Source organism: Loxodonta africana, chromosome 16 (genome assembly GCF_030014295.1).
Source record: "Loxodonta africana isolate mLoxAfr1 chromosome 16, mLoxAfr1.hap2, whole genome shotgun sequence".
Taxonomy (NCBI): Eukaryota; Metazoa; Chordata; class Mammalia; order Proboscidea; family Elephantidae; genus Loxodonta; species Loxodonta africana.
In genome coordinates, this window is record NC_087357.1 from 72,032,058 (window position 1) to 72,059,970 (window position 27,913).

The 27,913-nt window shown below is 49.7% G+C and overlaps 1 protein-coding gene across 13 annotated transcripts in view; it reads right to left on the reverse strand.

Moving 5' to 3' along the window:
* The window catches only part of CAMK2G (calcium/calmodulin dependent protein kinase II gamma), a 60,645-nt gene that overhangs the window by 27,401 nt on the left and 5,331 nt on the right, over positions 1–27,913 (reverse strand). For 9 of the 13 annotated variants that reach the window (XM_064269728.1, XM_064269730.1, XM_064269740.1 and 6 more), the window contains exons 3-10: positions 20,030–20,089; positions 8,265–8,319; positions 7,130–7,195; positions 4,624–4,696; positions 4,368–4,470; positions 3,857–3,940; positions 3,318–3,412; positions 2,557–2,679 (exon numbers count right to left, since the gene is read on the reverse strand). In XM_064269728.1, coding sequence (XP_064125798.1) covers positions 2,557–2,679; positions 3,318–3,412; positions 3,857–3,940; positions 4,368–4,470; positions 4,624–4,696; positions 7,130–7,195; positions 8,265–8,319; positions 20,030–20,089 — 659 coding nt within the window. Of the gene's footprint in view, positions 1–2,556; positions 2,680–3,317; positions 3,413–3,856; positions 3,941–4,367; positions 4,471–4,623; positions 4,697–7,129; positions 7,196–8,264; positions 8,320–20,029; positions 20,090–21,063; positions 21,145–21,400; positions 24,659–27,913 lie in introns of those variants that run through there. The other 4 variants (XM_064269734.1, XM_064269739.1, XM_064269737.1 and 1 more) reach the window with 3 other exon arrangements.

Here is a 27,913-nt window from a genome sequence, read left to right on the forward strand (position 1 = left end):
ATGGCCTCCAACTGGCCCAGCTAACAGATTATTTCCCATCTTTATCATGGACACTACAGTGTCTGATTGATCCCTTACTAAAACCTCCTGTTTCTTAGCTTCCGGAGTCCCTGTTCCTAGTCTCCTCCTACCATAGATCTTCTTATTCTCAGTCCCCCCTTGCTGAAGCTTCTACCTCTCCCTGTTGTTAAATGCTGGTGTTTACTAGCCAGCTCTTCTCTTGCTGAAGCAATACAAGCTCACAGCAAGAATGTGATCGGCACAGAAAGCAACCTATTTCTACAGCCTCACCACCATCTGTATAGGGATGACCATAACCTCTACTTCCAATTTTAACTTTTCTAATTTTTTTTTTTTTTAAGACCAGATTTCTTACTGTCCACTGACATCGCCACCTGGAGGTTCCTCAGACCACACACAACATGTACAAAATTAAAATCATCATCTTTTCTCATAAAACAGCTCTTCCTCCTGGATTTCCACTGCCAGTGAAAGGTACAATTCTCCGCTTGGGTAGCCAAGTCAAGACCTCCCTCTTTCACTCCCCAAATCTGCCTGGTCACTAAATCCTTTTGATTCTACCTCCTAAATGTCTCTCGGGTTTGTCTACTCCTTGCCACCCCACCCACTCCCTCATCATGGCTGAATACCTCACGTGGTCTTGCTTAGATAAGTGCGACAGCTTCCTGAGTTTCCTGCCTCCAGCCTCTTTATTTTTCAATTTCATTTTCCAATTCTAGAGCAATCTTTCTTAAACACAAATTTCATTCCTTCTTTAAAAGTCCTAAATGGTTCCCTAGCCTTTGAAAACAAAATCCAAACTCCTTAGGCAGAAACTTGTATGTCGTGGAATCTTTTTTGGCCTCATCTCACATTCCTGCAGTCATACCCTAATCTACAACCAAACTACTTAACATTCCTTAAACACGTCACAGTTTCCATAGCTTCTCACAGTGGCACATGCTAACCTCTGCCTGATGGCTATCACTCTAGGCAACTCCTATTCATCTGCAAGAACCATGTCAGACATGGTCTCGGTGAACATCTAGCTCAGTTGGCATAACATAGTTTGTAGAGTATATGTTCTACATTATATTTTGGTAAGTAGCGTCTGGGGTCTTAAAAGCCTGTGAGCAGCCATCTAGGATACTCCACTGGTCCCACCCTGTATGGAGCAAGGGAGAATGAAGAAAACTAAGGACTAATAGACCTCATCTACCACGGCCTCCACCCGACTGAGTCCAGTACAACTAGATGATGCCTGGCTACCACCACTGACTGCTCTGACAGGGATCACAATAGAGGGTCCCAGATAGAGCTGAAGAAAAATGCAGAACAAAATTCTAACTCAAAAAAAGACCAGACTTACAGGCCTGACAGAGGCTGGAAAAACCCTGAGAATATGGCCCCCCGATACCGTTTCAGCTCACTAACGAAGTCACTCCTGAGGTTCACCCTTCAGCCAAAGATTAGACAGGCCCATAAAACAAAATGGGACTAAAGGGGCACACCAGCCGAGGGGCAAGGACTAGAAGGTAGGAGGGGACAGGAAAGCTGGTAATGGGGAACCCAAGGTCGAGAATGGAGAGTGTTGACATATTGTGGAGTTGTTAACCAATGCCATAAAACAATATGTGTACTAACTTTTTAATGAGAAGCTAGTTTGTTCTGTAAACCTTCACTAAACTACAAAAAAAAAAAACCAGAACCATGCCAGAGGTCATCTCCATGCAGCCTTCAGTAATCCCATTCCCCACCAGGGACAGTGGGTATTCCTATGTTCTCATTAGATTCTTTTATGTAGTTGTCACATTGTATAGGCATTATCTGCCTGAGCGTCTGTTTCCTCAGATAATCACTGAGATCTTTAAGGGGCAAGGACCATACCTCATTCATCTTTATATCTCTAGCACCCGGCACAGTGCCCAGTACCAGACAGGCATTCAGTAAACATGGGCAAGGACAAATAAGTAAACGGATCGTGGTTGTCAGGATGCCTCTTGTTTGAAAGCAGGTATGTCAGCTTCATAGAATCGTGCATGGGAACAGAGTATGTCACCCTGCTCTGACAGCCTAGGGCTCTCATAGGAATTCAGAAGCTGAGCTATATGACTGACCCCAGGGATGCTCTTTTGAGTTGCTCAGAGCCCCTTCTGTTTAGTCACTGGGTCTTGGCCACGTTGCCTTTAGGGCTGCATGAGAGCTGGGAGGTGAGTGTGCACCCTGAGCCTGGGAGCGCACTTTGGGTTCTGCCACCTTCTTCCTGTCAACCACCTGGAGTCTGCGAGGGTCAGCTGAAGCCCTCATTCAGAACAGAATGAAACCATAATCTGACAACGGTGAGTAGGAAAGGGGCAGGGAGAGGCCTGTTAGCCCCACTACCCTCCCTGAGCCCCTCCTGGTGACACCTATAGACCTTAGGCCCCACCCAGTCCTCCTCCCTCTCTGTTGGGTTCTCCCTTACAGCCTAGAAGGATCCTGTGCTGTAAAAAGGAGGGTACTGAGGGCATAGCAAAGGCCGGCATCCCGGATCCCCTCAACCCCAAAGACACTTACACAGACCCATGGGTGCTTGAGAGCCTGATCGGCCGTGATGCGCTTTGCTGGGTTTATGGTCAGCATCTGGTTGATCAAGTTCTTGGCTTCGGGGGTCACCGTGTCCCACTCTGGTGACGGAAACTAGGGAGAACCAACAGGGGAAGGAGGGATATGAAGTGTGTGAGCCTAACACCCTGAAAGGCAGGCTCTGTCTTCACCCCAACTCCTGTAACTGGGACCCCCTCTGGCACCCAAAGGTGCCCTGCAGTGAGCTGGAGAAGCCCTGAGAACATCGTAGGCTTAAATCAACTTAAAGACTAGGAAGGGAAAACCGATCACGTGAGAACACCAGAACATCAGAACAGAGCCGGAAGGGGCCCTCTGGCATCTTCTGCCTTGGCTCCCTCTCTCTATGCAGGAGGGAACAGTGGCTCTCTGACGTGCCAACGTCCCAATGCAGTGCCCTGGCCTCCAAACTTCTCTTCCCTCCATCCTGCTGGGCTGTCTCAGCACACCATGCTGCCCCTCCATTCTTTGCAGATAACAGATCAAAGGGCTTCAGTGGGGTCCTGATTTTTATAGGTTGTGCAAAAAAAGTTGCTCCCTGGGACGGGGGTGGCAAGAACTGAGCCCTGTATGCCCCTCCCTGGGTCCTCAGATTCTCCTGACACTCCCTGTATCACGTCACACACTGTCTCTCTTCTCGGACAGAGCCTGACGGGCAGAAGTTCTGCCCTTTCCGGTTTGGTGGCTCAGCTTCCCAGTGAACCCGTCCTTACATCATAGGCTCCAGCCTTGATCTGCTGATACAGCTTGTGCTGATCCTCGTCCCAGAAGGGAGGGTATCCCACCAGGAGGATATACAGGATGACCCCTACGAGACAGAACACACAGGTCACTAGGATCAGTCACCTATTTCACTGAGGAGCCAAGAAATGCCACACAGGGCTCAGAGCCACCCAGAAAATGAAGGGCCAAACCAGAGTTAGAAGAGGGAGCCAGCCGACTTCCTGCTGTGCTCCACGCCCCATGTCCCTGAGTCACTTCGGGGAGTCATTCAGGCACAACCCATTCTCTAGGGCACAGGCAAACCCCTCTCCAAGAAGGACGCAGCAGAATCCAGAAGCCCTGGCGGGCGGGGGGGGGCGTTGGTCGGTGTGATGGGACCAGCCATCCCAGGGGCATGGGAGCAAACACCATGATTTCTCACGTATCAGACACTCCTGGGCCCTGCAAGGGATAACGATGCCTCTTTCTTGTCATTACTGAAGCCAAAGGCCCTTAACACTGAACAGCTGTGTGCGTGGAATGGGCTTACCGCAGGCCCAGATATCCACTGGTTTTCCATAGGGATCTTTCCGTAAGACCTCTGGGGACAAGTAACCTGGGGTGCCAGCAAAACCTGTAGCAGAAGAGAGGGCAGAGGCACAGTGAACCCACTTTCCCTCTCGTTAAAACCCCATCAGTGAGTTCCCCTGAGTCCTTTTCTCTCTTGCTACTTTTGCTCATAAGCTCTCAGCACATGAGGGGCTGGGCCTCCTGTACTGCCTGGAATCCAAATTAGAGGGTAAGTCCACATGCCTTCTAGGCACTCCCAACGCCTCCCCAGAGGCAGCAAGAATACAGAGCCACGGTGCTGACCATAGCTAGACTCACTGTAGTGAGTCACATCAGGCCAGGAGAGATCTCTGCACCCTCCCCAGCCCTCTCCAGTCTCTGACGAGGCCAGGACCATTGAGGGTCTGGCTTCTAGTTTGGCAAGAGGAGGGCTGAGCAGGAAGAGGAGGAAGGGCGAGGGCTGCATTCCAGGAAAACAGGGTCACCCTTACCAAACCAAGCCTGCTGCTCTCCCTGCACTTCGATGGCTAGGCCAAAATCAGCCAGCTTGACAGCGGCACCCTTACATTTACTCGCCAGCAGTAGGTTCTCTGGCTGCAGAAGAACAGAGACAACCTTGTGAGGCACCCACCCTGGGGCCCAGGCCCGGAGGGAGCCTAGTTTGGGCCCCCGCAGTACCACTATCTGGCACCAGGTGGCGCCAAAGCACCACAAGTGGGAGCCAAGGCAGGGGCGCCTAAGTAGTACCTTCAGGTCCCGGTGGACAATATCATGCTGATGGATGTGGTTAACACTCTCCAGAATCTGATGTATACAGTGGCTGAAAAAGCAGAAGGAAAAGAAATGCCAGTGCAGGGTTAAACCACCCATCCATGACTACACACGGTAACCCTGGGTCACAAGTTCACAGGGAATCATTGAACAATGAGCAAGAAGGCATCTTGGACATCATCTAGTTCAACCTCGTTTTACAGATAAGGAAACTGAGGACCAGGCAGATTAAGTAGCTTGTTCAGGGTCACCTGCGAGGCAACAGCAGAGAGACTAGAACAGGGGTCTCACCATGCCTCCTGTTGACTGTGGAGGCCCAACACAACCAGCTAGCATCTAAGACCTCAGGGAACACTCCATGCTCATGAAAAAGGGGAGACCAACCAAGCCCTTCCTCCTTTCTCTTTTTCCCAACAACAACTTTGTTCTTGGAGAAGAGGCTTGTGGTGGGAACTAAGGAAGCAAAGTCCAACCCATGCTGTTTTGGGGGTGGGTGTGCTCATTCATTCATTTAAACGTTTACTGAGGGCCTATACGGCATTGTGCTTGGAACACAAGATACAAAGACACATCAGACCCAGTGGCTGCCCTGCAGTTTATCATCCACATCTAGGAGGCGAGATAAAACAGATAAAATACATACAGACAGCTTTGACCTTTGAGGAACAATGTACTTAAAAGTGGTCCAAACAGGGCACCTCAGGAGCATTTCTGATAGTGCTTTTGCATAGAAAAAAGACAAACTAACCCAGAGTCATATTCAGGGGCTGATTCTTCAATCAAGTTGCTCACCTTGCAAACCACTCTGTTATGTGTGCAGTTCAAACTCCCAGCAGTGAGCGTGAGATGTCTAGAGCAGTGGTTTTTAAGTGAGGTGGGGGTGGAGAGGGGAACAATGATTTTGCTCCCCACCCTCACCCTGACAGGCAGCAATGTCTGGAGACATCCCTAGTTGTCACATCTGGGGGGTGGGCTGGGGTGGGTGGAGCTACTGGCATCAAGCAGATAGACCCAGGGATGCTGCTAAACATCCTAAAATGCACAGGACAGCCCCCACAATGAAGAATTATCCAATCCAGGGTGTCAACAGCGCTGAGGCTGAGAAACTCTGTCCTAGAGAATGGGGCCACAGTTGTCAAGAGCTGCCAGGTACATGAAGCAGGCAGGCAGGGTGTCCAGGTATGCTGGGCTAGGTGGTCTGACTTGCTATGCCTTTCTCTCAAATCTGATGCTGGGGCTCCCACAAGAGCCAAGGGGTCTAAAGGGGTCTTCCTGAGCCTCTGGGGGCTGAGGCTCAGGCCTCACAGGACACAGCTGAAGAGTGGGCCAGAGAGACTCTCAGACTGGGCCGAAGAGGCAAGTCTCCACAGAAATGTATAATTAGAACAGAGCAGGGCTAGCAGGGAGAGCCTTCTGGCCAAAAATGGCAAAAATGCGAAGTGTCCCAGCAGAGCCAGGCCAAGCCCACTGGTACAGTCACCCTCCCCCCCGCCCAGGGGCCCTGAGCTATCACCGCCTCCTCCTGCCTCCTCCCACCCCTGGCTTGGTCCTCCCCTGCTGGCACTGGAATTCATCTCCCCACTTGAGAATTCTTCCTGAGGCTGAAGCATCTGAAGTTGATCAGCAAACACTGGTCTCTCAGGATTGAGAAATTCGTGAGGAAGCTATACTCCCCCACTCTCGAGAGGCAGCCAGAGCTGCCACATAAGCCAGATAAGCTGTAGGCAGGATGATCAAAACCAGGTTGTAAGGATATCGCCCTCAGAGAAAAGCCGGCACCGGGGGAGGAGCCGAGGCGGGAAAGCGCCTGAGAGCTATGGGTGGGAGAATACTGTTGTGTCACACGGAGGAGCTGCCAGGGCTTCTAGGGAGGCTGGGGGCTGTGGGGTGCAGTCAAGAGACAAGGTGATGGAGACTGACATCTCCAAGAAGATTCCAAATGGACTGCTAACCCAGAGGTCTACACTCCTCGGGACAGAAACCGTGTTTTCTCCATCTCTGGGTCGTCCCCAGCACCTCAGCTCAGTGCCTTGTATACACTGTTGTTGTTAGTTGCCATCAAGTTGGCTCCGACTCATGGCGACCCCATTATGTGCACAGCAGAACTGCTCCACAGGGTTTTGTGCCACTAAGACTTGTCAAAGGAAAGGGAGGGGGGCAGGGAGGGGTCTTGGATATGCTCAGAAATGTACAAGAATGCAAAGAAAAGGTATTTCTGGGGGTGACAGGATGAAAGAGCTTTTAAGAGCTTTGTAAAAAACTGATCTGGGAGTGCTGAATTTTAACTTTATATGGCCCCCACAATGCACCCCTGGTCCAGCTCTATAGAATCTTTCTCCAGACAAGTACTCCGTAATCTTCCCACAGACTATTTAAATAGGCACCATGCCTGGTCCCCTAAGGAGGCCAAGGTTTATTTCAATCCCAAACCCCAGGTCTAGACTAGAGGCCTCATCAAACCCAGGGTGGCTTCTTGCCTCACCTGGCATCAGCTTCACTGTAGTACTCTCTGGCCACAATGTCTTCAAACAGCTCTCCCCCAGTAACACTGCAACCAAAAGAGGAAGAGGGTCAGGGGAAGCGAGGGCCAGGCGGCCAACCCCAACGTCCAACCAGGTAACAGTCCCATCATAGAATACCTCTTAGAGAAACCCCAACTCAACACACATTTCGTCTGAGAGTTCAGAACACACTTGATACTTCAATTACGTGGGGCCCCGCCATAGGGTACCATGATCCCTCCCTTCCTTCTGGACATTTCTTCTTCTGTAACTTACAGATTACCTAATACCCAGGTAGACACAAAGATATGATGATCTAAAATAACCAGTCTATACAGAAAGTAGGGAGCCCTGATGGCACAGTGGTTAAGAGCTACAGCTGCTAACCAAAAGGTCGGCAGTTTGAATCCATCAGCTGCTCCTGGGAAACCCTATGGGGCAGTTTCTACTCTGTCCTATAGAGTCGCTGTGAGAGTCGGAGCTGACTCGACGGCAACAAGTTTCATTTGTTTTTTTTTTTAAATGCAGAAAGTAATAGCTGTTTTTTGAGGCCAATGTGAATACTAAGCTCTGGCTGCCATGGAGGACAACTACAGCTCAAGAATAAGAAGACCAAGGACAGAGAGAACCAACCCTGAAAATACTGGAGAGGAGTTTCCAGGAGGTGAAGAGCCATTTTTAAGATATTAAACCACAACCAAAGTGAAGGAGAGACCAAGTGGAGCCCAGTTTATGACTAATAAAAGCGACCTTCTATTTTCCAGAATTTTTAAGATCATGCAAAGAGCTGTGTTCTCTAATTCCACTGAGTTGATACACCACAAACAAGAAAAAAGTGTTTGCAGAGGAGTGCTGCAGAACAGAAATGCTAGAGCAAGGCCACTTTTGGGGTTCTGAGACTCAGGGAGACACTGAGGGAGCAAGAGGACCCCCTTCAGGGGCTTTGGGCAAGCAACGCACCCCATTACCAGGAAGCTCAAAATCAAATCCTTCCCTTCAGCAAAGGAGAGGGTCCCTTGGCACAGGCTGTGGACTCAGCTCAAGTGTCTTTTCAAACCTTCATCTTGAGCCAGCTGGAGGGAAAGGCCCCCCACACCCTCAAAAAGTGGCACTTACAGGTCAAACACGAGGTAGTGAAACCCTTCTTCAGAAATACTGTCATGGAGGCGCACTGCAAGAGAGGAGAAGGGGACAGAGATTAACAGAGAGAAAATGCCGAAATCCTATTCCTCTCCTTGGCAGCCCACCCCCACCCTGACCTGTGGGCCTCACTGAAGTGTTCATGAGAAGCAGCAACATGTCAACGCCCCCAAGTCCAAGGCTACACATCGAGGGAGGGAGAGGTGCACTCAGACCTCCCCTCCCCCGTTTCTGGCCACCACCTCAGACTGCCTCGGACACAGGCGAGAGACAAGCTTTGTGGCTAAGAAGTAAGATGAAGAAAAGCAAAAACCCTTCCAGAGGGGCTAGTCCTTAGGCAGGTGGTCCTGGGATAATGACCCATGACAATGAAACACCTGGTGTCTCAGTAGGAAAGAGTGGTGTGCGATGCAAAGCAACAAGACGATGGAAAGCAACAAGACGGAGAGCCTGAGAGCCCCCTCAGAAAAGTAAACAAGAGGAGAGCAATTCCACTTCTAGGGATAAACCCCAAAGACAAAAGCAGACACTCAAGGAGATACATGCACATCAATGCTCACTGTAGCACTATTCACAATAGTCAAGAGGTGGAAACAGCCCAAATGTCCATCAACAGATGAATGAATGAACAAAATGCGGTACAACGGAATATTACTGTGTCATACAGAGAAGGAAGTCCTGATACATGCTATAACATGGACGGACCCTGAGAACATTATGCTGAGTGAAATAAGGCAGACACAAAAGGACAAATATTCTAGACCCCACTGACTCTCTATGTATTTGCTAGAAAAAGCAAATACATAGAGATCGAAGTTTATTAGTGGTTACCAGGGGCTGGGAGGAGAAGGGAATGGGGAGGTGTTACTTAAGGGGCATGAAGTTTCTGTTTAGGGTGATGGAGATGTTTTGGAAACGGACAGTGATGGCGGTAGCACAGTACAGTAAATGTAATTAATGTCACTGAATTGAACACTTAAAAATAGTTCAAATGGAAAAAAAAAAAAAGAGAAATGCACAAGAGAATTAAAGGGAAGGGAAGAAGATGGAAAGGCAGGGCCTGGCATGTGAAGCAAGGATGACTGGGGGCTGGATGGTGAGCCCAGGGAGCAACGGGCACACAATCAGGTGACAATAAAGGCGATGGAAAGGAACGTTTATTCAGTGCTCACTATGTGCCAAGCCCTGTGCTAGACTCTTCACATATATTACAGATTTCATAAGCATTTATTGAGTGCCTACTGTGTGCTGGGCTGCTGGGCTCTTGGTTAGGTGGTAGGAATTCAGGAGGGGCGAACAGATCCCTACCCAGAGGAGGTTATTTTTCTTACATCCAAGCTATGATGAGAGCTAGTCCCATTATACAGATGAGAAAATTAGAGGCTCAGAGACATAAAGTATCTTGCCAAAGGTCAAAGGGCTTCTAAATGGTGGATCACGGCGTGAACCCAGATTTCTCTGAACACAAAAACTGCTTCCTATAAGAAATGTGGGGCAGCCCATACACCCAGGCAACGAAGCAACAAAGCCAGGAGACAGCTCCTGAATGTGCCTACGACAGCATGACAGAGCGCCCAGAAGGGCACCATTCACCGACTGCAAGAAAAGGCTGGCGAGCTCCCTGCCCCCAGAGCTCTTGGGCAAAACACCAAACTAATGTCTCCTGAGGTCTCTTCTTTAAGCTTTTGCCCACAGAGCCCCCTCTGGGTTAAATGCCAACCCCTGAGCATCATCTAACGCAAACACAACCCGGTGCTCGGGTGCCTTGGCCAAGTGTTCCCACTATGCTGTCACTTCCCTCATCTGAACTCTCTTGATGGGGGACTTCTGATCCAAAGGGCTCCCTCTGGCCTTTACTCCAAATCCTCGGAGGTTCACGGCCACCTCCAGGAGCACTTAAGAAATGGCCAGACACCAAACCAACTGGTGAAGTTCTTGGCTACAGAGAAGTCACCAAGTCTCTCCCTTGGCAGGCTGGGACTGCTGACCATACTGAGCAGCAGCTCTGCTCCTGTTGTTAGATGCACCACCTCCCATCACGGCCCATGCAATGGAGGCAGTTCCCATCTCTGTAGCCCCATGCTGTTCCTTGCCTGCCAAATGAGGAATGGGAGGCCTGCCAGGGCTGGAACCAGGTCCTAATGACTGTTTATACTTCATGTTGCCTACCTTTTTTGAGCTGATCTGGTTACCCAATCCCACAATTCCACCCCAAACTCAGTATTTCTGTGATTTACCAACAGGGTCAAAGGGGGCAGCTCCTCTCCTAATATGGCTACTCAAATCATTCTCTCTGCACTCGGGTGAGCTCACACTTCTCTAGACCTGCAGACAGATGACGGAGGGGGGCTTTTAGGGCAGATGAAAGGAGCAACAGCCAGGCTCCTGCCTCTCCCATCCAAACCACCTCTGCACGCACAACCTAGCTGCTGCGCAGTCCTGCCGCCCTCCTCCGCATCGTGCCTCTCTGGTCTCACTTGGTGCCTCACGCAGAGTCCTGCTGCAGCTGCTGCTCTCTCGCTTCCAAAAGTCCTTTCCATTTAATTAAAAATTTGCTATTAAAAAGCATTAAAGTGTGTAATACAAATAATCCCCTGGAAATCAGCTGTCCCAGAAGCTGAAGACTAGCTCCATTAGGAAGCTGACTAACAGCCGCAGGATGGGGAACTAATAGGACAGCAGGTACGATGCTAACAGCCGCTCCCGGAAGTCCTGCCGCCCAGCCCTGCCCGGGCCTGGCCCTGAGCCTGGCCTCACCCGGACCCCCCAGGCCGCCCCCCCCAACCCCGGCACAGCAGGACTGACAACAGGGCAAAAAAGCACAGGCATCCATGCCAATGCCCAGACATGGAGACATTGGCTAAGAAAAACACCCTCGTTGGTCCTTCTCCAGGAAGGCCACACACAGAGCCCAGGTGGGAGGAGGCCCGGGTAGCTGGGAATTAAAAGAGAAGGTGCAGCAAGGGAAGCTGATCCTTCCCGGCCACCCAGCCCAGAGCAAAGCTTTGATGTGTGCCGCTGCCGAGGAGGGTACCTGCCAAGGCACAGAGAAGTGCCCATGTCTGAGTAACACCGCGGCATTATTTTCATTCGAATTTGTAAAGAGAATGAAGAGGGAGCTGGGGATAAGAGGAAAAACCTGACCACACCATTCTAAGTCCCTACCTAGCAGATTCTTGATAATAATGATCAAAATTACAATAACCAACCCTTACCTGAGCTGTCTCAATGCACCAGGCATCATGCCAAGCACTTTACATGTGCTGTTTTATTTAACCCTTACATTAACTCTGTGGGGCAGTACTACTATTACTTGCTTCTGACAGAGAGTAAACTGAGGCTCAAAGAGAAACTTGGCCAAGGTCACACCAAGTGGCAGAACTGGGATGTGAAGCCAAGGCAAGCTGCCACCAAAATTCTTGACATTACAGAACCACGAGGGAGTCACTTTCTCCACTCTCCTGGGCAAAGGGGCTCCAATCTGTCCCCATTAGCCCTGGCCATTGCGATTCCTACAAATTCATTCCTTTGACAACTGCTTATTAGGCACCTACGCTGAAGCAACATGACTACAGTCATGGCACCGGCTACCGGCATGAAGCATGAAGCTGACGTGGCTGCGAACACACACACGTCCCTGCCACCACGGAGCTTCCAGGACAATGGAGAAGACAAGCTCTAGACCAGCAGTTACACAAATGTTGTTAGCTGCCGTTGAGCTGGCACCCCGACTCATGCTGACCCCATGAACAATGGAACGAAATGCTGCCGGATCCTGCGCCATCATACGATTGGCTGTGGATTGGACCATTGTGATCTACAGGGTTTTCACTGGTTGATTTTCAGAAGTAGCTCGCCAGGCCTTTCTACCTAATCCGTCTTAGTCTGGAAGCTCTGCTCATACCTGTTCAGCATCACAGCAACATGCAAGCCTCCACTGACAGATGGGTGGTGGCTGCCCACGAGGTGCACTGGCCGGGAATGGAATCCAAGTCTCCCGCGTGGAAGACGAGAATTCCATCACTAAACCGCCACTGCTTCACACAAATATTTAACTAACCACAACAGTGCTGCGGGCTATGAAGTAGAAGTAAAGGGTGTTATGAATGTGTGGAATAACATAATCTGACGTTCAGTCCACTCCACGTTCGAGAGTGAGGTCACCAAAGTCAAAGAGGGCCAGGCAAAGTCTAGAGAACATAAAGATCTGGAAAAATGATGTATCTTTGCATTTCTGCAATACACTTAATTATTGTTCTTTAAAAGCTGGGGAAGGAAGGATGGACAGGCTAAGACATCTAAATATCTTTTCTTGATGTTTTATACCTTTAGGGACTGACAAGGTCACAGCCCAAACATTGTGGCTATTTACAACCAACAATATTCCACATTTTAACTAACAAATCTTTATCAAAAAAGCACTGAAAAAGGTGTCACTGTTAAAAATGCAGCTTGCTAAATAGAAGACACATTATGCATTTGTCAAAACCCAGAGGACCATACAACAGAGAGCAAACCCTGACGCAAACCATGAATTTTAGTTAATGACGATGCATCACTTCAACACGTCAACAACAAAAAGGCCAACAATCCAGTCAAAAAAAGGGCAAAGGACATGAAGAGATGCTTCACCAAAGAGGACATTCACGCAGCTAACAAATACGTGAAAAGATGCTCTCAATCATTAGCCATTTAGAGACGTGCAAATCAAAACTATGTGCAATGAAATACCACCTCACCCCTGCAAAAACGGCGATGATGAAAAAGCAAACAAACACTGGCGAGGTAGTGGGGGGACTGGAACTCTTATGCATTGCTGGTGGGGTTGTAAAATGGTACGACCACTGGGGAAAACAGTATGACATTTCCTCAAAAATCTAGAAATGGAAATACTTTATGATCCAGCAATCCCACTCCTAGGTAAATATCCTAGAGATATAAGAGCTGTCACACAAAGAGACATATGCACACCTATGTTCATTGCAGGATTATTCACAATAGCAAACAAAACAACCTAAGTGCCCATCAACAGATGAATGGATAAACAAATTGTGGTACACACATAAAATGGAATACTATACAACTATAAAGAACAATGAGGAGTTCGTGAAATAAAACATGGATGAATCGGGAGGACGTTATGCTGAGTGAAATAAGTCAATCATAAAAAGACAAATATTTCATGGACTCACTTTTATAAGAAGTCAAGAATAGGAATATATACGGAAAGCAACATTCCTTGATGGTTACCAGAGATGGGAGAGGGAAGGAGGGGAAATCACTTTCTAGATAGCAGAGACTTGTTATTTTGGGTGATGGAAAAGGCAATATCCAGTATGGGTGAAGTCTGCAGAACTTGTCTGAGATAAATGAAGCCATTGAGAAGTACATAATAATATGGGACAATTTTGGTAAATGCTATAATGTACAATTTTGCAACAACAAGAGTAACCAAAAAAAAAAAAAGGTGTGTGGTTACACAGGTAGACATTATGCGTATATGTATACAGGAAAACACATATGAGTATATGGGTGTGCACGTACAGACGTATCTGTAGGCACATATACACACATATTTATGAGTGCTGCACATATACTCAAATATATAATAAACTACATGGGGGAACAGTTATAGATACTTCCTAGACATAACCAAACACCTCGTCGTGGGATTGGATTATTGGGCTTCAAGGCTTGAGACCATAGTCTCATGGGACCATTTGGTCAACTGGCATAACATAATTCAAAAAGGTAACGTTCTACATCCTAGTTTGGTGAGTAGTGCCTGGAGTCTTAAAAACTTCCAAGTGGCCATCTAAGATACAACTATTGGTCTCTACTCGTCTGGAACAAAAGAGAAGGAAGGAAACCAAAGACTCAAAGAAGAAACTAGTCCACAGGACTAACAGCCCATATACCCACAGCCTCATCTGGTCTGAGACCAAGAACTAGATGGTACCCACTACCACACCAGCCGTTCTGACCAGGGACACAATACAAGGTTCCAGTTAGAAAGGGAGGAAAATGTAGAACAAAAAAATTCCTAAAAAAGGCCAGTAGAGACTAGAGGAACCCCCGAGGCTATCACTCTAAGATACGCTTTAAATCTGGACCTGAAGCCACTCCCAGAGGTCATCTTTCATCCAAATAACAGATTGATAAACAATATTGCCCTTGAGTTACCGTGTGCCCTTAAATAATCACCTTTGAGACCAAATGGTCAACATTTACCCTAAAACAGAGATGAGAAATTAAGAAGGGGCAGGGAAGCCAGATTAACAGAAGCAGAACAAAAAGAATGGAAATAATGAGAATACCGACACATTGTGAAAAATGTAACCAACGTCAGGGAACAAGTTGTATAAAAAATGTTAAATGGGAACCTAATTTGCTATGCAAACTTTTACCTGAAACAGGACAAAACATATTTTTTAGAAAGTATCAATATTGGTTCATCAACTGTAACAAATGTATCACAGGAATGCAAAGTGTTAATACGAGAAAAACACTCAGGGGAGAGGAGGTACATGGGAATTCTTTATACTTGCTGCACAATTTTTCAGTAAACCTAAAACTGTTCTAAAAAATAAAGTCTATTTAAAAAAAAAAGTCTGCAATCTAGGTCAATTGGCATAACAAAGTTTATTAAGAAAATGTTCTGCATCCCACTTTGCTGAGTGTGTCTGGGGTCTTAAGAGCTAGTGAGCGGCCATCTAAGATACATCAATAGGTCCCAAACCACCTGAAGCAAAGGAGAATGAAGAACACCAAAAATACAAGGAAAATATTAGCCCAAAAGACAGAAAGGGCCACACAAACCAGAGACTCCGCCAGCCTGAGACCAGAAGAACTAGATGGTGCCCTGCTACCACCGATGGCCACTCTGACAGGGAACACAACAGAGAGTCCCTGATGAAGCAAGAGAAAAGCGGGGTGCAGAACTCAAATTCTCATAAAAGATAAGACTTAATGGTCTGACTGAGGCTGGAGGGACCCCAGAAGACATGGCCCCCAGGCTATCTGTTAGCCTAGAACTGAAACCATTCCCAAAGCCAACTCTTCAGACAAAGATTAGACTGGACTATAAGACATAAAATGATACTCGTAAAGACACTGCTTCTTAGCTCAAGTAGATACATCCGACTAAATGGGCAGCTCCTGTCCGGAGACAAGATGAGAAGGCAAAAAGGAACAAGAGCTGGTTGAATGAACACGGGAAATCAGGGGCAGAGGGGCAGAAAGAAATGTGCTGTCACATCACAGGGAGAGCAACTAGGGTCACATGACAATGTGTGTATACGTTTTTGTATAAGAAACTAACTTGAACTGTAAACTTTCACTTAAAGCACCAAAAAAAAAAAAAAGCCTGCAGCAAAAATACAGTAGGAAGGCGGTCCTGTAGCCAGGGTAGGCGGGTGGGAGACTGAGGATGGGGATTTAGGAGCTGCAGTTATGATTCAATGTTTCCTTCTTTTTCTTTGCAACTGTTTTTGCTACATTGAAAAAAAAAAAACACAGTTGCCACCAAGTAGACTCCGACTCCTAGCGACCCCATGCCTGTCAGAATAGAACTGTGCTCCACAGGGTTTTCGATGGCTGGTTTTTTGGTGGCAGATCACCAGGTCTTCTTCCAAGGCACCTCTGGGTGGACGCAAACCTCCAATCTCTCGGTTAGTAGCTGAGTGCGTTAACTGTTAGCTTCATGGGCCCTGAGCCCAAGGCAAAGGGCAGCCCGGCCTGAGTTAACTTGTGACCTGAGTTGGGACAGGAGGTCTGGGAGAGATCACCTCCAGGAGCTAGAATCTCTGTTTTCATCATCTCCATTTCCTGGCCCTCCTTTGTTCGCTAAATCCTCTCACAGCAGCCATGCCAGGAAGGGGTCACAGATGAGGAAAAAAAGGTGCAGGCAGGTTAAATAACTGGCCAGAGGTCACAGTGACTAACCAGCAAATCCCTGATTCAAGCTGGGTGGATATGACACCAAAGCCCCTACCACAGACCTTTGCTCCTGTAAGTCTGGTCCAGTGACCCGCAGCATCATGTAGAGACTGCTGGACACGCAGAATTCCAGGCCCCACCCCAGGCTTGCTGAGGTGGAATTTTAACATGATCCCTAGGTGATTCACACGCACATTAAAGTATGAGAAGTGCTGCTTTAAACCACAAGGGTGGAAACTGCTGGGGCTGCTCTGCACGTAGGAAGACAGAGTCTATTCATTAGAGGGATTTAGAGCAGGGAGCAGGCAGATCACAGGTAAAACACACTCCACTCAGACTTCTATCAGCACCACAGCGTCTGCTCCTCTCAACTCCCCACCTCTGGCTACACTCCCAGGGCCGCTTTGAGTTCGTTCAGCAGCCTCGTAACCAACAGGCTTTTAACTCCTCGTACGGGATCTCTCTTAGGGAGGCAACAGGAGTACCTCACCCCTTGTACCAAATAACCAGTTGCCATCATGTCAACACCAACTCATGGCGACCCCATGTGTGTCAGAGTAGAACTGTGCTCCATAGGGTTTTCAATGGCTGAGTTTTCAGAATTAGATTGCCAGGCCTTTCTTCTGAGGCACCCCTGGGTGGACTCAAAATTCCAACCTTTCAGTTAGCAGCCAAGCACATTACTGTTTGCACCACCCAGGGACTCCTTGCAACAAACACCCCTTCTAAATTCAATTGCACCCTCTGCTCTCAGCTTCCACAACCTTGCACCGGTCTCGGGTTGGTTTGCTCATAGCCCTACGGGATAGAGTTAAAGAGGTAGGAGCCAAAAGGACCACGGCTCTGAAGGAGGGGGCAGCAGGACAGAGGAGAGGAATAGCGAATTAAGGACACAAATGGCCTCCTCCTTTCCTGCCATAGCCAAGTCCGGATTCATAGCAACCCTGCCTCCTGGACCCATCTCCTCGAGCCCTCATTCCCACCAGAAGCCAGAAAGCCCAGCCAGCCAGCTGCCCTGATTCACCCTTCCATCTCCCTGCCCTTGACCCTGAACTCAGACCAGTATCTCTCAGGATTGGGGAGTGGTACTGAAGAGGGAACAGCTCTAGACCATCAGATTCTGACAAGGTAATCATCTCTTGTGTGGGCATTCCTGAGTCTTGCTGCCTTCTTAACAGAGCAGGATGCTGGGACAGACTGTTCCTCTGCATGCCTTTATTCTGGGCTAGGGCAGGTGGTGAAAGGAAAGGGCTACCAAACCAAATGGAGGCCCTTTCCAATGGTTGCAAATGGTTAACGGCTTGGTTGTTAACTGACGGGCTGGAGGTTCGAGTCCACCCAGAGGCACCTCGAAAGAAAGCCCTGGTGATCCGCTTCCAGAAAAAAAAAAAATCAGCCATTGAAAATGCTACGGAGCACAGCTCTACTCTGACACACACGGGGTCGCCGTGAGTCGGAACCGACTTGCCTCGAGGGCAAATGGTTTTACTTGGACATGAAACCTAACACAGTTTTAAGAGGTCAAAAAGTACACATTTAATTTCTAGAAATACATAAAAACAAGACTAGGACTTTTTCCAGCTTGAATCTTTCCTGTTTGTTTCTCAATTGTCTTTATCACACCCTGACCCTTCCACGGTCAAACCCATCTCAGGTGATGCAGGCAGAGCTCTGCGTCCTGCATTTCCTGTCCCTTGCTCTCTGTGTGCACGGGTGGTCGTCATTGCTGGGGAAGTTGATCAAAAGGAGCAAAAAGGAAGGGAAGTCACTGTCCTCAGACCCTGAGACCCAGGACTGGAACACCAACATGGGTCTGTCTGTGTGCTAGTGGATGGCTTTAATCACTCACATGCTTTTTCTTCCTGTTCTGAACTTCTACGTCAGAGGTCACAAACTCAGAAAGCCTCCAGGGCCTCGCAGGTAATGGGAAGGTAACATAAGAGGGAGTGGCCAAGACAGTGGCCAATGAGTGAAGTGGGCAGCCACTGCTCCTCTCCAGCTGACTCTGTCCATGCACAGGTGCAGGCTCCACAGAGCCAACCCTTCTGGTTTGAAAGACCAGGAAATAAAAGATTTTTAAATGTGAAATCTCCTTGTTTTTAAATATTGGCAGATAATAACATTTTTAGACTATGGAGCCAGCCAAATAAAACATGCCCGAATTTGTGACTGCTGCCTAGGTGGTGCAGATGGTGCGTGTGCAATTTCTAACCCAAAGGTTGATGGTTTGAACCACCCCTCACCCTGTGGTACCATGAAAGAAAGGCCTGGTGATTTGCTCCCATAAAGATCACAGCCAAGAAAACCTTATGGAGCAGTTCTACTCTGTAAGACATAGGGAGACATGGCGTCACTATGAGTCAGAATCAAATCAATGGCAATGGGTTTTTTTTTTTTGGTTCTGTACTCTGTCCTATAGGGTCACCATAAGTTGGAATCAGCTGGACAGCAACACGTTTGGGTTTTTACAGGTGTTCTTCTCCACTGTGCCGCAGCAACCAATAGGCAACACATTGGTCCCCACTGTGCTGTTTTTGGAGAGGGTCTGACCTCAGAGACCACCCAGAAGCTCCAGGCATTCCATGACCAGGACCTAGAGGTTGAAAGGTGCTGGCTCCATGGGACACACTGCACCAGGCACAGCCAAGCTCTGCCTCACCAATCTGCTTCAGGCGAAATCCAAGCTGCTGATTTCGATCTATAAAGCCCTGCATGGTTTAAGTTCTGGCTACCTCAGAACTGTTCCTGTCCCGTTGGGCTGGAGTATGACCTCGGCTCTTCCACACAAGAGCTCAGGTCGAGCATTCCAGCCCAAGATCCGGGAAGCCAGAGGTTGGGTAATTTTGGAGGAAGCAACAAGCTTCAGCAAGTCACTTCACAGCCTTTGCCACCAACCAGGCAGCATGGCCGGCCTCGGGGGCACCATGGGAGCCCCCAGATATTGAGGTCATGCCTAAGAAGCAAAGAACACACGTTGTCCTTTGTGATGACTCAGGGCTTTCAGGGAAAACCTAGGAGATGTGGCCTGCTCTACCTCAAGTCAAGACCAGGGTTTCTGCTTAGACATTGCAGCCAGCCCAGTTTCTGTCCGTTCTTCTGCAAAGAGCACTAAATCAGGGCCAACTATTTTGCCAAAGACCATTTCAGCCAAACAATGTAAAGCTGAGCGGGAGTGGGCTGTGGCAGGCAAACCTCCTCAGGCTTTAGAACAAGGAACAATGCACTCTTGTCCCCCAGCAGGGTGGGAGCAGAGAGAAATCCTCTTCATTTCTCTCCTTCCCCATCCGAGTGGCTCTGCCATCCCCTCTGCAGAGAGGCCAGGCAGGCGGGCAGCTGGCTCTCCTGGCCGTGGGGAGGACAAACAGGGGCGCCATGGAAACCCCAGAGCGTAAGCGACACTGCAGCAGGAACAAAACTCTGTCAAGTCCAGAAACAAAATCCTGAGCCTTTCATGATGGCCATGGACAGCCCCCAGTGCGGGAAGCTGGCAGGTTCCTAGCCCAGAGCCTCACACACTGCAGGCCCTGGAAGTCAGCCCAGAGAAGGAAAGAAAAGAGGGAGAAACCTATTCTGATACCTCATACCCGAGCCCCGAGATGCACGGTGGGGATGGAGATACTCGGGTCTCTATGTTAGAATGCCCTGCCGTTCCGAGCAAGACACAGCTGCTATCCTGTCTGAGCAAAAAAAAGGCACCAGGCGAAGACCCACAGACAGAGGGGCTTCCACAGATAAAAGAAATGGCCCTCTGTTCTCCCCACCGCCTACAAAATACCCAAGAAGCTCTGTGCAGGGACACTTACCAATGTTTGGATGTTTCAAAAGTCGGCATATTCGAGCTTCACGTTCTAGTTTCTGGTGATCTAAAAGCAGGAGAGAAAAACCAAAGCCATCAACCACGCATTGATCAACCTGGCCAGTCATTCCTTCAATTCTTAGTCACCAACTATGCACTTTTACGTTTTGCCAAATTAATGCAACGTGTCACAGTAAACCTGCAAGACAGGTCTTATGAGCATTTTTTCCAGGTGAGAAAGTGACTTAGGGTAAGCACCTGAGCCAGCAAGTGGCAGAGCTGGGATTTGAATCCAGGTCTGTAACTCAAAACTCTCATGCTCTTTCCACTACAACAGGGATTTCATTGGGGCAGGGTTTCCAGTATCTCTTTCTTGTTAGGAACACCAATAACAGCTAACTTTTATTGAGCACTTACTGTTTGGAAACCCTGGTGGTGTAGTGGTTAAGTGCTACAGGTTGGCAGTTCAAATCCGCCAGGCACTCCTTGGAAATTCTATGGGGCAGTTCTGCTCTGTCCTACAGGGTCGTCATGAGTCGGAATCGACTTGACGGCAGTGGGTTTTGGTTGGTTTTACTGTGTGGCTAAGCACTATATCAAGAACTCTGCACATATACCCTCTTATTTAATCCTTATAAGCAACCTCGAAGTATAACGATGAAGACGATAATGATGATGATAAAAAAAATAATACAAAACCCAGTCGCTGTCGAGTTGATTTTGACTCATGGTCACCCCACGTGTGTCAGAGTAGAACTGTGCTCCACAGGATTGTCAGTGACCAATTTTTTTTTTTAGAAGCAGATTTCCGGGTCTTTCCTCCACAGCATCCCTGGGTAGACTTGAACCTCTAACCTTTCTGTTAGCAGGCAAGCCCATTAACCATTCATACCACCTAGGGACTCCAAATAATAATAACACTTATTGAGAGCTTGCTTCAACACCAGGCAGACACATCTTTTAGTTTATCATCATTACAACCCTATGACATAGGTACTATCATTACGTCCATTTCACAGAAAAAGAAACTGTGACACAAACCCTGTTTCTCCCCAGGATTCTCTTGGCCATCTGCTGCTGGGATTTCCGACCTCTGGGCACACAGCAGGCTCGGGGGTTATTCTGCATTGGTGAAATGACCAGGGCCCCAGAGCCAAGTGAGCTGCATGGCCAATTCTTTCCAGAGCTCCAGAAGTACAAACAGAGGGTGCTACTCAAAGCAAGGAGGCCTAGAACCGCCCCCAGATCCCCCGTTCTCTACTTTCTGGAATCCCACCAAAAGCCATCTTCTTTAGAATGTCTCCCCTGTTCCTCTAAGCAGGCTGTGGCATCTCCCCCCTTTGCCCCCCTACCCAGTCTCCCACTGCCCGATTCTCACACTATACGTTACGGCATAGTTGTCTTTCGGTCACAAATTCTTCAAGGGGGAACCTTTCTGAGTAGTGCTTTGTAGAGATCGTCCTGCAATTGGGGGCTTAGTCTGTTCATCAGTAATAGCAGAGGCAATAACTACCATTTACTCAGCATTTACTGCACTCTAAGCAGAGGCATGGATTACTTCATTTCATCCTCACAGAAACCCTGTCAAGTAGAAGCCCAGATTAGTCCCATTACATTACAAATGAGGAAACTGAGGCTTAAAACACAAAGCCACCCACCCAAGGTCACAGCACTAGGTGGTAGATACAGGTGGTCTGAGCCTAGAGGCCTTTTTCTCCACCACTATGCTATGATGACTGGATAAATGAGAAAAGAAAAATCAGAAAGGCTCTAAGTCTTGGGGGCAGGGCCCAGTTTACCCCACTTCTCACAGGCCTAGGCAGGTGCCTTCATGTCCACACCTGCCAAGTGGTCCCTGCTTCTGTGGAAGGGGCTTCTCCCCATCCTGCCTCTACCCTCAACAGTAATGAGCCTCTGTAGACCCTCCCATGCTGCCCCTCTCAACCCTCACAACAATCCGACAAGGCAGGCACTGTGATTGTCCCATTTTACAGATCAGGAAACCGAGATCCAGAGAAGTAACTAGCCCAAGTTCCCACAGCAGAAAAGGGATAGGACTGCCAGTCTGAGTAATAGAAGGATTACAGATTAAAAGGAATTCATATTTATTGTTTCACCAATCACCTCTGGCTTTGTCCCAGACTTTCCTCCAATGAGAGCTCTGCTTTGTGGAGGAAGGAGGCGGGGACAGGCAGAGATTAGTTCTTGCTGCCCAGCTAATCCACCCTAGCTGCCCCAGGATCTGGGTCAGGCTTTCCTTCCCACCCTCAGCTATGGCATGACCATTGAGCAGCCCAGGAAGCAGGCCAAAAGGAACCCCAGGTAACCCCCACTCCCACATCTTCTGGGACCACTCAGTGCCAGGACCTTCAGAAGCTGGGCAGTTGAGGGGGCAGTGCTGGTACTGCCTGGTGGCTGAAGGGCTTGCTTCTTCCAGATCTGGCCTGGAGGATATTAGGCTGCCTCACCTATGGAGGTACCAAACTAGCCAGCCCCAAAGTTGTAGACCTATCTGCCCTCTTCCTGATCCCTCACCTCTCCACCCTTCACCCCAGAGCTCTCAGGCCTGGTTGCCAGGCAGGTGCGATGTGGAGATGGCAGCTGAGGGAAGGCCCAGAAGATTAATGTTTATCTTCTCCCTTAAGGCTCTTACTGGCTAATGGTTACAGCCCCACAGCAGCAACAGCACTAAAAATAAGGGTGCTCTGGTTTACCAGTGACTCAGAGTGGGGACAGGGGACACACAGACTAATGCTCCCAGCTCCTCGAAGGAGCTGCCCAGGGTCCAAAGGGCCCTCATTAGCCACTGAGTTTAACCCTAGCCCCGGTGAGTGAAGCCCCCTGTTTCAGGCACGGCCCCTAGGCTCGCCTCAGTCCTCGCTCTCACTCTAAGCCACAGAGCATGGTAACCAACATGTCGGTTTTAGAGTCAGACAGCCCTGGAGTGAGTCCCAGCGCTGCCACATCGGGCAAGTTATTAAACCCACGTGAGTCTCATTCATTCATTCCTTCAACCAAAAAATATCTAGCGAGGTCTATCTGGCAGGCACAGTTCAAGGTGCCAGGGACAAAGCAGTAAAGAAAACAGACATGGAGCCCTGCTCTCACAGAGCTGATGTTCTGGGTAGGGGGCGGGCGGTGGGGGCAGGGGTCAAGGAGAAGAGAGAAAGAGTCATAAGAAAACCTAGGTGGTATGTCAGATGTTGTGTCAAGCGTTCTGTAGAAAAGTAAAGCAGGGAAGTTGGGAGAGTGCACATTTAAACAGGGTGGTCAGGGAACACCTCACCAAGGAGGTGATATCAGAGAAAGACCCCAGGAAAGGTGACAGAGTGGGCCAGGAACATACCTTGGGGAAGAGCTTCCTCCCTTCTAAAATGGAGCTTGCTCTGAGGATTAAGGGTGGTAATACTGGTAAGCAGCAGCCCTGGTGGCACAATGGTTAAGTGTTCTGCTGATAACCGAAAGGTTAGTGGTTCAAACCCACCAGCCACTCCATGGGAGAAAAGACCTGGTGATATGCTCCTGTAAAGATGACATTCTAGGAAGCCCTATGGGGCAGCTGTACTCTGTCCTAGAGGAACATGGTGAGAACTAACTCCACGGCACACAGCAAGAACGGGGGTAAAATACACAGCACAGTAGGAGTCTCTGGGTGGTGTAAATGGTTACCGTGTTCAGCTGTTAACCAAAAGGTTGGATGTTTAAGTCCACCCAGTGGTGCCTCTAAAGAAAATCCTGATGACCTATGTCTAAACAATCGGCCATTGAACACTCTGGAGCGCAGCTCTACGGACACATACGGGTCACCCCAAGTCGGAACTGATTTGATGGAACTGCTTTTTTTTAAACTTAGCCCAGTGCCTGGCACAGAGCAAGAGCCTCCTTTCCAAGGGCCCAGGGAAAAGGTGGAGAACGTCGCCCAGGCCGGGCTTGCGGCCGTAGCTATCACCAGAGGCTTTAAGAGAGCAGGACCCACTCTCCTTCCAGCCTGGCTGGCTGGCTAGCAATGGCACCAACTGGACCCTCCCTGACCCTGGGCTTTCCGTGAAGCTCTCCATCCTCCATGGCAGCCTTCCTTGGGAGAAGGGCATTCCTCTCTGGTCTACAGCCTGCAGGTAAAGGTTAGCAACAGGGACAGAACCGCTGCCCACAGGATCCCTCTTTTTCCCTCGGCCTTGTTGGTGTGGCACCCTGCCATCCAGAAGCTCTCTGCTCAATGAGCCATGCGGTTTCTGCTACCACATCTCCCTGCCTCGTTCCACCACGCACAGCCCAGCTGTCACCCCAGCCACTCCAGCTGTTGTCTCCTGTCTCTTCCCCCCACACTTCCTGCCCTGTAATCACCTCCAGGGCTGGGAAGAAGCTAGGTGCTCCACCCCAGCAGCAGCTACATTTCAGAAACCAGTAACGGTCTGTCTTTCTCCACAGCAGGCATTGTCCTGGCTGAGCACAGCTTTCTAGCCCCAAGAGGGACGAGGCCACTGTACTGGGCCTGGGCCACAGGTAGAGGTGTCCCAGGGTGATAGCATGAAGGTGGCCACCTTCTTTGAGATACCCCTCTTCCAGTGGCCACTGAGCTGGCTCTTCCTAGGAACGGCGCAGACCTTCTAAGACCTCTTCCCATCTACCTTTCTACTGGGCTCATCCCCGCCCCCCACAGCCCAGCCCCCCCTTCCTGTTTGACAACCAGCCACTTCCCGCTTTTGCACAGGGCCACTTCCTGCCTGCCCGTGTGCTACTGCCATGGAGAGGCCCACCCCTGCCGGCCTTCAGCCCAGCTCCAACCACAGGCCTCTGCAAGGTTTTCCCCTCACAAGCAGCCATACTAATAGGAGCAGAAAACAGAAGCAGCCGTTATCAGGGACCCATTCCGGCCCTTCCCCAACAGCCTGCCCTGGGCGGAGTGAGGCCTGGGAAAACGAGGATCCCTGGAAGCCTTGCCTCTCCCACCTTCTCCCAAGTGCTTCAAGACCTGGTTTGGGGTGCTGTGAGCTTCACCGGAAGGGCAAAAAGGAGTGACCAGATGAGCCAAGGGAGGTGGAAAGAGGAAGCAGATAGCAATAGCAAGGGAGATAAGCATGCAGCCTCAAGAGCCCCGAGACCAGAACCTGCTCCAAATGCACTTTCCTGTCCCCATAGAATAGGGCGGCCAGGGCATGGTTGGCCGCTGAGTTCACGGCCCTGCTGGAGACATGTCCACTGACTGAGTGACATTTCTCTAGAACCACAAATATGGCATTAGCTTCAAATAAGATTCTGCTTCCACCTAAACATACAACCCTCTAGAAGTGGCACAGGCACATAACCCTACCCCAGCTAGGAGGGACCCTTCACCCTTGAGCTCTAACCTCAATGAAACCCTTGACTTTTCAAAGGATATTTCACACGTCTGTGTGGATCATGAGAAACTTCCTACAGCCACGCCTATTCAGACATTCAATGTGGGTGGCCTCATCTTGCTGCCCTTCCAAGTGGTCCCCATAAGCCTTCATTTTCAAGCAGCAGAAACCCTTGTCCGGCCCCCTCAGGCATCACTCTGAGCAGTGGAAACATGGGCAGAACAAGCACTTGGTGTCATAATTCACCTTCCCCAGCTGGCACAGGCCAGCGGGAATCTCAAGCCAGCATCTCACAGACCTCACCCTGACACGACCACACCACTTCTCTTCCTCTCCAAATTTCACACTAAAGGTGCAAAGGGTCTCTAAGCAAAAGGAAAATCTGTCTACCATGTAACGGGGGGGGGGGTGGGGTGGCGCGCAGCTTCTAATTCCTTCACACCCTTCCACCCTGGGGGCTTGTAAAGGGCTATGAAGACATTGAGACCCCCAAGGTTCTGTCCCTTAGGCCAGTGTCATCCATTCCCTTGAGCTCCACCACAGCAGGCTTAAGTGGGCGGCACTTTGGCCAATCGATCTCAAGACCAGGAAAACTTAAACTCAGGAGGGAAAGGAGAGAGGTGCCAACAAATGCCCCATCACTAAAGTCTCCTGAGCCAGCTTGGACGAAGAAAATCCCATGGGGTCACTATTAAGTCCCAAGAAGGCAAGGCTCTGCCTCTGGACACTGTGGCCACTCTCAGGGGCCAGAACAGGGTCAGACACTTGGGCTCTCCAAGCCCACGGCAGGGCTCCTGTTGTCTGCAGCCTTTGCCCACTGTTTTGGTGACATTTCCTTCATGGTAACCAGCCCCAAGTAAAACATCCCAGGAAGCAGCCCCTAAAAATAGCTCCTCCCAGGGCAGCAGCAAGCAGGGGGGAGGGGAGAGAGAGGGAGGAGAAAAGAGGGGAGCAGATGGAAGGCTGTGGCGGCGCCTGCAGATAGGGCCCAGGAAGTAGAGATGGTGTTGGGGGGGAGTGGCTGGAAATATTCCCGCCATTGAGCCCAGAGAGGTGGGTACAGATGAGAGGCCTCCCCCAGCAATCGATAAGGAAGGCCCTGCTCCACTAGGCCTAGAAAGAGAGGCCTGGGGGTAGAACAGCAGAAATCATCACAGTGACAATACCCAGAGCCCAGGTTTGAAAGGGAGAAGCCATTGGGTAAGAGAAGAGCCATGTTGTTTGGGGGCACTGGGATCTGAACACTGGCAAATTCCCTGGCATACCTACAGCTCAAAAGAAAAAAACAAAAAAACTCATACAAACCTTTTGCGCCTTGGTTTTCCCACTGGCCCTGGGGTAACTGATCTTTCTGGCTGTGGGCAGACGACAAAGGGCCTCTGCCGAGAGAGGCACTCAAGAAGTGCAAAGTGCCGATCTCTTCCTGTCACCAGCCTTTTGGCACCCATGGAATCAGGCCCTTGTCAGGCTGCCAAGGCTGTTCAGAGAGCAGCAAGCACAGAGATGGGGTAGGAGCTGGTCACACCCACTCCTCCCCTTCCCAGTCTCCAGCCTCAGCAGAGAATGGGGTCAGCCATGTACCTATAGGGTTTCAGCACAGCCTTGAGGCTCACAGCACGATTTCTGACAAGGTATGGTGATAGGGACCAGAGCAGAGAGGACTCAAGCAGAGGCCTTTCCTAAGGGATGGGGCCATCTTCCAACCTCCATCCCCCCATATGATGCCAGCGCCCAAAGTGACCCTGCGAGGCTGGGTGGGAGGGCAGAGTCACAGGTCAGTGTTTAAGAGTGAAGTCACACAGCTCCCATCACGACTGCATGAGGAAACGGGTCCAGCTCCAGGCTTGGCACACGAAGGGACCCCCAGCCTGCTCTGCTATCCACTTAGGGAAAGGAATCAGAGGCATTCAGTCACTGATACGCACAACGCCCATTGCTCTGTTCACAGAAACTGGCCTCTTTGATCCTCAAGAGGAAAGCACGGTTGTGCACTCAACCTCCTTAAATGCTTCTTAAACAAGTCTCAGCATTCCAGTGCTGCAGGGGCTTCTCTGCCTTCTCCCCTCCCTCCATGACTGCTTCACCCAGATCCTTAACAGGAAAGTCGCACTTGGAGATACCCCAGAGGACACAAATGTCATGGGGGCTACTCAGGCCAACACTCAGTGGGTGGGGACTTTCAGCTGGCACCACCAAGGGGGATCCCATTTCAGTCCCCAGGGCCAGCTGGACCCAGAAAGGGACAGCCTTTGCCCTTCTGGTGGCCAACAACCTCAGCCACTCGGCCTGCTGCAGCCTCTGACATGGACTGACACACCACTGTGGGGGCCCAGAGGGAAGCCCCTAATCACCAAGCAGTCCATGTGGACAGATGGCCACATACGGGCAGAGAAGCTACCTGGAGACAGCCGGGCAAAGGTGTGTCTGGTAAATCTCAGACAGCATTGTAGGAACAACTCTTGCTGCTGATGATTTTGATGGCATTTCTTAAAGCGTAGGTCAGGGACCATCTGCTGAAATTTACTGGGAAACTTGGTAAAAATGCAGATTCT